An 8,572-nucleotide genomic window follows, 5' to 3' on the forward strand; every position below is an offset into this window, starting at 1 on the left:
CCCCTGAACGCTGTGTGCGGCGGCGGCGGAACCTGCATCTGACCACTCCCTCCCCCAGCACCTCTATCTGGAGATCTATCCCGACGAAATCCCCCTAGCCTTTCATGCACCGTCGCTCGCCTTGGTGATCTTCCCCTGTCCGGCACCCCCAGCCTCCATGAGAAATTGTGCCTCACCGGCCACTCATCCTCCAATGATCCATCCGGAATCCCGCTAGTATCACTTTCGTAACTTCTCCAAGATGGACTGTCCGGAAGCGGTGAGAAATCCAGGACCTGATCCACATGTAACAGCACCTCATAGTTCAGCAGCTTTGCCGGCCCAGGGTGGACTTCCGGCAGCTCCATGTTGCCGAGGCTTGTACAGAAATCATGGTACTGGTCGTTGGTGAACTCGACCGGTTCCTCCAGCTGCAAGGTTCCTTCAATTGCCACACTGTCCGGGTCACGCGTCGTGATCCACACACAGACGCATGCCTCCTCCTCCGCCTTCCTCTTCTCTTGATCAATACAGTTCACGATCGTCGTGGCCGAGAACAGCTTGCTGATTATCTCCACATCTGCAGCATGACCTGGTATCCCCTCAATGCATACACGTACCCGATAGTTAAGCTTGCACGTAGCCGCTGCTCCAAACTGGCGTGTCCATGGCATGATGTGCATCCGAGTTCGCCCAACAGCGAAAGGCCCGCGCCCCAGCACAGCATTGCGCTGCGCCGGCTGCCCAAACCTCAAGATGAATGTTGCACTCTTCAGCATCGTCACTCCCAGCGCATAACCCGGGATGCGGAGCTGCCGGACGAGGTCCTGATGCACCTGGCCGCAGGTCAACTGCTGCCTGGCGTCCAGCTGCACGCCGATGAGCGAGTGCAGCTCGAGGTCGCGCTCCGCCTCCCTGATGGCTGCCGTGCGGCCAGCACAAGCAGTCACCGTCGTTGGCCTCCGCTCCGGCTCCCCAGGAACAAACTCCATCTTCTTGCTCGGCTCCTTCTCCGTCTCCCTCGCTCCCTTCTCCCTCCACTCAGCCTTGTTAGCTTCGTGAGCTCTTTTGCAGTGGCGTGCCTTGTGCCCCGATTTGGAGCACAAGACGCAACGCGGGGGGTCTCTGCACTGAGCTATGCGATGGTCTCGAGCAAAGCAGTTGAAGCACCTGTTCTCAGCCTTGGAATGGAGAAGCAGAAGCAAACTGCTTTTGGAAGGCTCCCGTCCACCAAAACGCTCCTTGATAGAGGGACGGCTCGTATCGCCGGAATGAATGCTCACCTTCCCCCCAACCCGATCATGAATGCTCCTGCGCACAGGCTGAAGACGATCCCAAACGGTAGGCTTTCTTCCACGCTCTTTCCTCAGCTCCACACTCCACCCTCCTTTATCCTGAGCAGCCGCATTGAATCTCGGCCGAAAGGTTCTGACCCCTACAAGCGCCTCCTTGTAGGAGACTCGATGTGTCGCAGGTTTGACAACGACCGAACGGACTTGGCGGCCAATCCTCTCACCGTCTTTACTACCTTCCTTAGATTCCGCCGCCGGGAATCCTGCGGTCTTCAGGGCTTCGTCTTCCGGGCCGTCCTCCTCATCCTCCGAACCAGAGTAGCAATGGAGGTCCAGGGCTTCCTCCCCCAGCGGGTCGCCGGTGGTCAAGACGGTCGCCGCCGGTGGGTCACCGGCCGGCGGGTTTGGTGGTGTGGTGGCAGGTGCCGCCGGTGGGTTACTGGCCGGCGGGTTTGGTGGCGTGGTCCAAGGTTTGCCGCCGGAAGCGACACAAGCTCGACGCGTTGCTGGCCAACATCCTGCCATCCCGTTCTGAATGCAGGCTGTTTTTACGCTCCCCGATTAAACAAGGGGAACTCCCGGCGTCTCACTGCAGCAAACGGGGCGAGGGGTAAGTGGCCGGCCGCCGGCGGCTAGTTTATCCCGCCGGCCATGTGGGGGCTGCCGCGCCGGGCGCGTCCCTCCGCCGCGGCGTAGTGTACAGAGAGACACACACGACTATTATAATCCATCCCGAAAGAAAAAAAAAGATAATTAATAATCCTTCCCGGCGCCCGGTCAAGATCTAACCACCGCTAATCGCCGGGGCCTCCGCCTCCCCGTCAGCGATCCAGTCCTGTCGAGGTTGGCTGATTGCATCTCGCGTGCCCATTGGACGACGTCGCCCCCGCCGGGGCCCCACCGGCTGGCTAATCTCCCCGGCGATCGCCAGTTAGCCGCGATCGATGGATGGGGCTGAATCTAACGCTGTCTTTTCGGGCGATCGCGGCCGGGCGCTCGAGGCTGTTTACAACTCATCATCGCGATCGATGGAGCATGGCTCAACTAATTGTTTATTACTTCTAGTTATTATTGGCAAAGCCGCAGCTTTTTTTTAAAAAAAATAACGGCAGGGTGCTCTCGTCCTGCGACTCCACTGCTGATGATGTGGAGAGGAGAAAGCTGCCGCCTTTTTTACCGGTGCCTGTGACAGACATATTTTTTTCTACCACCTGCTCCTCCGACTCGGTAACATGGCCTCCAATCATTGAGATGACGGGCAGGAGAGAGAGACCTGCTACCGAGACCAGACCACTGTGATGCTGATGCAGTTGTCCGTTGCTGTATCTGTAGTTGTAGCAGTATAATTATCGGGTAACTGCGAGCGTGAGAGAGAGAGTTGGTGATGCCGTTAATGGAGGTGGAAATGTGGAATCATGAAATCACCGTACGCGGCCTCCTGACATGGCGCAGCGGCGAGGTGATAGGGAGGGGCAGGCGGGCTTGATTACTACCCTAATTGGACAGGGATGCCATTGGGGCTTGCTTCGCTGCAGGAGGCAGCGCTGGTGCCGCTGTTGTAGACCGGTCGTGGATCATGGGGGTAGGCCATGGTCATTGGTCTCCCCTCCCCCTCTGCCTCTCTCTCTGCTGTGAGCCTGTGTCCGTGACCGGCAGCGGAGGCAGGTGACATTCCCCTTTCTCCCAGTCCCAGTAAAACCGAGGAGAGGAGCACTGGCAAGCACTAGCAGAGCCCTCGAGCTCGAGCACGGCTGCTGTAAAGTGGAGGGAGGGTGGAGGGAGAGCTGGCCGCCGGTCCGGCGCCACTGTGAGCGTCTGAGCGGCGGCACGACGCGGAGCAGTCCAGCAGAGATGCTGTGACTGTACTGTGTGCGCAACATGTCAAGTACAGTTCAGTTGAACATTGAACGCGCAGAGGGAGCGGCACTGTTGCTGTCACTGTAGTGGAAATCCGTGGGGAATTGATACGATGGGCCCGATATGTCCAAGAACAGCTCTCCTTGCGGTATTTTTCTGTAAATCCAAAGCTGCAGAAAGGTTAGCGATGCGGTAACTTCTCGCCACGCCAACACTTGTATTTCTTTCTAAGCTTGGACGTAGCGTCGCCAAAAAAAATTATGAATCTAATGTCCAAAAACTATCGAGGATTCTTCGACAATTCAGATGACGTAGCATAACAATCGTAGCAATGGCAATTGGGCAGACAATGCTCAAGCTACACTACCATGCCAACAGAAACGAAAGGGAATGCATTGCAAGAACGGAGCCGGGCACGCCACTGGCGTCGTCGTCGGCGAGGCGTGCGTCGCCTCCGTCCCCGGCTCGTGCCGATGCGCGCAGCTACAGGTCAGCAACAGTCGCCGAGACGCGCGATGGGAAACGGCAGGGCTTGTCCGCTTGCCCCCATGGAAAAGACGCGACGCCGAGACGAGGGCGCGGGCCCCCCGTTCGAGGCCGCGGCCAACAGTCTCGTGCCCGTGCGTGCGTGAGTGGAGGCCAAAAGCCATGAGGGGAGAAAGGTGTCTGCGCCCATGCGCGAAAGCACGTCGGGTCGGGACCCGTCCGGTGGCGCCAGCAGCTACTAGCTTTGAGCCTTTGACTGACGACTCCGCATAGCCGCCGTGGGCTCGCCGCTCGTGGCTCCATCTCGTCTGAAACCAAACGAGATGCCTGCAGGCCAGTGTGAAGAAAGACTCTGAACTCTGAAGAGACGAGACGCCTCGGCGCGGCGCGTCCATTTTTCGTCCATCATTGCATGACTCTCGGCGTCCTTCGCGTCGGAAACTTGGAATTTGGTCAAAACGGGTGCGTGAATCGGCTCATCGATCATCTAGCGCCTCAAAATGTGCTCCTGGTCCTAGACTTTCGTGCCCCGTTCAGGCTCGCAACCAAGAATGTTTTTCAGACGGTGTCGTCGTGAATCCATGGCCGCATTTCAGAGGAACAGCCTTTTGCTCAGACGGTCCGGCCACTTGGCCGGCGTTGCACCAGCTTTGACCGAATTCCTGTTGCGTGGAACAGCTGCGGAGGTCAAAGATCTATAGTGTCAAACGCACGCATGCTGCATCAGATTCAGATGACAGTCGCCATCCTGCCTTTTGAGTTTTAACGACTGTTTATTCTCTCATCCTCTGCAATTCTGCATCGCATCGAGACTGTAGTTCCTGCTGAACAGAACAGGTGAGGTTCGTGCCGCAGGAGGAGAATGCAGAGGACATGCTGAAGCGCAACACTCTTATTCCTATGCGCCGATGACAAATCGCATGAGATCCGAGCGCAAGATGCTGGTTCTCTGTTGGCTGTTGCCCACTGTTGCTGTTGGCCTGTTGTTGGCTTGTTGCCTCAGATTCTGGGCCGGTTCAGCTCAGTCTGAACATCTCGTGATAATGTTTTTAGCAGAGCAGTAGGCTGCATGAGGCCTACGCATTCTCCCGTCCACAGGAAAGCTAAACATCACTGAAGCAAAAACTGGCAATCACTGAATACTTCTCATGTGAAAAATATCTGGTTTGAATTTCTAACACTGGTTACATTTGAGATTTAGAAGGCGTCGACCTGCGTCGACAGCAACAGTAATGCAAGAAGGAGCAGGTTGTGTCGAAGACCGTGGCAACAACGCAAATCGAATTCTCATCCAACCAAGCGAAAAAAGTTTCCACAGTATATGAACAGTCGCTGACATAGATCATAGAGCTTAACCAGACTTGCATTTGTAACATCTAAATCATAACACAACAACCCTTTCATCAAGTGAACTCGCGCGAGCCACTATTAGTGAAGCTGCTACACGTTCAAGATGAAACTCTTCAATGTGTTAAAGCTCGCTATTGCTTTCTGCCTTTGCATCACCAGATGTCTTTCCATTGACAGCGATAAGCTCCGTGTCGAAGATCAGAGTTGCTCCACCTATTCATTACAAAACTTATGGTTAGCTTTATTGGAACTCCTATACAGCTTTATATTGAATAGAATAGACTGTAAATGGAAATCCATGGCGAGGTAAAAATGGCCACACTGAAGATGAAAGAATCTATCCACACAATTTCTTCACATGGAACCAGCAAGGAAGCAAACAAATGATCGGCCATACCTGGAATCTTCGGTGGGGAGCCTCGCTCACCATAACCCATCTTTGCAGGTATCTTTAGCTTCCGCTTTTCACCGACGCACATACCTAGTAATCCTCGGTCCCAACCTATAGATGAAACCAACAACGTCGGTTGGCGGATTTAAGATTGCGTGTGACATAAATAGCATATGTCATTTCACCCATCGTTCTGATGACATATTCTTCTAGCCCAAGTGCCCAACACAGCCTAGTATGGTTATTGGACCACAGATAAACATAGAAAGTATATTGTTACATGTAGAAAAATAACCTTTTATCACTTGGCCATTTCCAAGAGTAAATTCAAATGGGTCACCTCTGTCATAGCTAGAATCAAATACTGATCCATCAGTGAGTGTCCCCTGCATCATATCAAGCCTTTCAGCCTATGATTCAAAAAAAGTAAAAAAAAAAAACTACAGGAGAAGTATCAAGAAGTGCTTTAATCAAACAAGATATTGAATCTACAAAGACCATACTGCCAAGCAATTAGCACACTTCTCCTGCATATAGCTATCTAAATTGGCACAAGTTGAGGTATATCTGTATGCCTACATGTGCAAATCCTTTACAGGGCTATACATCCCTGAAAAAACAATGTGGAGATACAGTAAGGCTAAAAAAATATGCGGATCAGATACTTACACGATAATGGACCTTAATTTTATCACCTTTGTGCGCTTGCAGGGTGCATGACTCTGGCTTGTACTGAAAGGAAGATGATGAGCAAGAGAAGACAATATGTCAATCAGAGTCGAAAGGATACCTCCATTTGAAACGTAACAGCAAAAAGGCTGTAGCCTACGTATGGTGGTATTCTCATTTATAAATCAGATATGAACAAAACTTGCAAAGAACAAATAGATTGCTGAAAGCAGATCTGATGACATGCAATCTTCACTATCACATTCCCAAAGGCACGCAACAGTTTGTAACTGAATATTATTATTACCATGCTTCAATGACTTAGTTTTTTTTCATCTTGAAATGGTAGATCTCCACTATCACATTCCCAAAGGCACGCAACAGTTTGTAACTGAATATTCCATTTATTATTACCATGCTTCAATGACTTAGGTTTTTTTTCATCTTGAAATGGTAGCCAAAATCCAGAACAAATGATACATATCATTTCTATCGAAGCATATGATAAGGCCCCAGACAGAGAAGTTCAACAGCATTCAAATGCTTATATCACTTAAGGTCCCAATGTGGCTTTCATTGACTGTGAGTCCCTGAGGCTGAGGGAATGTGTCATCACTCAGCATGGTCCAGAACCTTGATAGAAGGTACCAGCAGCCCAATACAAGCTTTTTTAGAGGTAGCAAGAGGGACATACCCCTTTCAATACAGGCAGTTGTTTAAATGTACTTTTAGACCTCTTCTAGTTTGTCCACCGACTATAAGAAAATTAAGGAGCAATGATCAACAAACAGTACCACAATCATGTTCAGAATTCATCTTTTGAATGCCATAAGTCAAGTGAAACTAAGTACATTCGACGACTTCACGACCTTGCGTAAAGAGAGGGGGGAGGGGGGGGGGGGGGGGGGGGGGCGATTTTGCAGTTGCAGATCTGTGTAGCTCCCTATCCTAGCATCATGTAATTCACATTTGCTCACGCCCACCGCATCCGAGTCCGCAGACTTGTTAAAAGACTAGACATCCCTTTGCTAAATCAGAGAACCGAGTAGTCGCAGATCCGCCAGAACCCGCAAGAATAACAAGCAATTAAACAGATGGAGAGGATCGACCCGGTAACAAAGGACGCACCTTGACGCCGATCTGAAGCTCGGTGACGTCGCCGGTCTTCTTTGCCGACGCTGGGGCCAAATCGCAAGCAAATCGCGTCGAAGGCAGGCAGACGAAAATGAACAAATCTCAGTGCGTCGAACGGTTCGGACAAGGCGGTCGAGATCGAGACGAAGAATCCTTCGTTACCTGTCAGGAGGATGGCCGCGGCGGCGACGGCGGCGGCGGCGAGGCAGATCAGCTGCCGCTTGTTCCCCATGGCGCTTGCTTCGTTGCTACCGAGTCGCTAGAACCTTCTTCCTCGTGTAGTTCTTTCTGGCTTCGCAGTGCCGTCCGTACGTATTCAGTTGGGGTTTCGCTTCTATGGGCTTTTGGTCCAACCGCCATGTAGGCCCAGTTAACGATGCTTTTGTTGGATTTCGGCCTTCTCCAGACACTGTTGTTGGTTGATTTTATTGGGCTGTGTTAGGAGGCGCAATTTCGGCCTTCTTGAGATTGAGAGCCAGCCCAGCCCGTCTGTGAGACTGCGACTAGCAACCGGTAACTGCTTCGTGGATTGCGAGTTTGGAACACTGCTGGAAAGGACGGGTAGATTGTTTAGCACGAGAGGTAGGTAGGCGCGATCAACGGTGGCCAATGCTCTTATAAAAAAAAACTTCTTGGCCGCGTGTAATTGAATAACCGCAGGCTGTAGGAGGTAAATAGAACAACACGAGTACACGACCCATCGCTGTCGTGGCGCGCGTCATTTTGAGGTTACAGCAGGCAGGCTTGGCGGTAAGACAATGCATGCATCAGGTCATGGGAGGGAGTAGATGATTGTGTATCGACGTGGAGTCCAACTAGTTAAACACATCCGTTGGATCACTTGAACAATAAAAAGGGAGGAGAGATACATTAGTCAAGGAACAATGGCAAACCAAACCACTCTAAATGTCATTTTTTTTTAAAAAAAACTTTGATCCCCATGATGTTTTGTTGCAATGTCCCGGTTGCTCAAATCACCTTTTTTTCTGCAAGATATGATGCACAGGGTTTTTTTTCCCAACCGGTCCGGTCAAACCGCCGCCCTCCGGTAGCGGTTTACCGGACCGGTTTGATCGGAAACCGGTGGAAACCAGTTGAATTCAAATCTAAATTCAAAATCGCATGTGTAACCGGTTCCGACCGGTATACCGGCCGGTTTGACCGGTTTACCGGTCGCCATATGCGGTGGGCCTTAATGGGCCGACCCATTTTTCCTTTTTCTTTTTTGATTTAACTTCAAATCCCCGCAAACTATACTAAATGAACGAATTTTTAAGAAAATTTGACACCATTATATTCGTCACACCTTGAATTATTTTTAAGAATTTTTTGAGAATTTTTTATTTTTTGAATTCAAATTTGAATTTTGAATTTGGGTCGGTTGGGTACCGGCCGAAACTGGAACCGGCCCGGA

At 51.3% G+C, this 8,572-nt stretch overlaps 1 protein-coding gene across 1 annotated transcript; it reads right to left on the reverse strand.

Annotated features, from left to right (window-relative positions):
• Positions 1–4,740: 4,740 nt before the first annotated feature.
• Positions 4,741–7,484, reverse strand: LOC120674389 (peptidyl-prolyl cis-trans isomerase FKBP15-1-like). Its single transcript, XM_039955567.1, has 6 exons — positions 7,321–7,484; positions 7,153–7,202; positions 6,025–6,087; positions 5,651–5,741; positions 5,362–5,466; positions 4,741–5,177 (listed from the first exon to the last, which is right to left on the reverse strand). The coding sequence occupies exons 1-6, from the start codon at positions 7,388–7,390 to the stop codon at positions 5,086–5,088; spliced, it is 471 nt and encodes a 156-aa protein (XP_039811501.1). The 5' UTR covers positions 7,391–7,484; the 3' UTR covers positions 4,741–5,085.
• Positions 7,485–8,572: the final 1,088 nt, after the last annotated feature.

Source organism: Panicum virgatum, chromosome 5N (genome assembly GCF_016808335.1).
Source record: "Panicum virgatum strain AP13 chromosome 5N, P.virgatum_v5, whole genome shotgun sequence".
NCBI classification, from domain to species: Eukaryota; Viridiplantae; Streptophyta; class Magnoliopsida; order Poales; family Poaceae; genus Panicum; species Panicum virgatum.

Bases quoted from the DNA above. Each gene is read 5' to 3' on its own strand.
- LOC120674389 (XM_039955567.1), bottom strand. From the start codon at position 7,390: ATGGGGAACAAGCGGCAGCTGATCTGCCTCGCCGCCGCCGCCGTCGCC. The intron at 7,203-7,320 runs GTAACGAAGGAT...ATTTGGCCCCAG, and splicing joins CGCGGCCATCCTCCTGACAG to CGTCGGCAAAGAAGACCGGC. The intron at 5,467-5,650 runs GTTATTTTTCTA...TTTCATCTATAG, and splicing joins AAATGGCCAAGTGATAAAAG to GTTGGGACCGAGGATTACTA.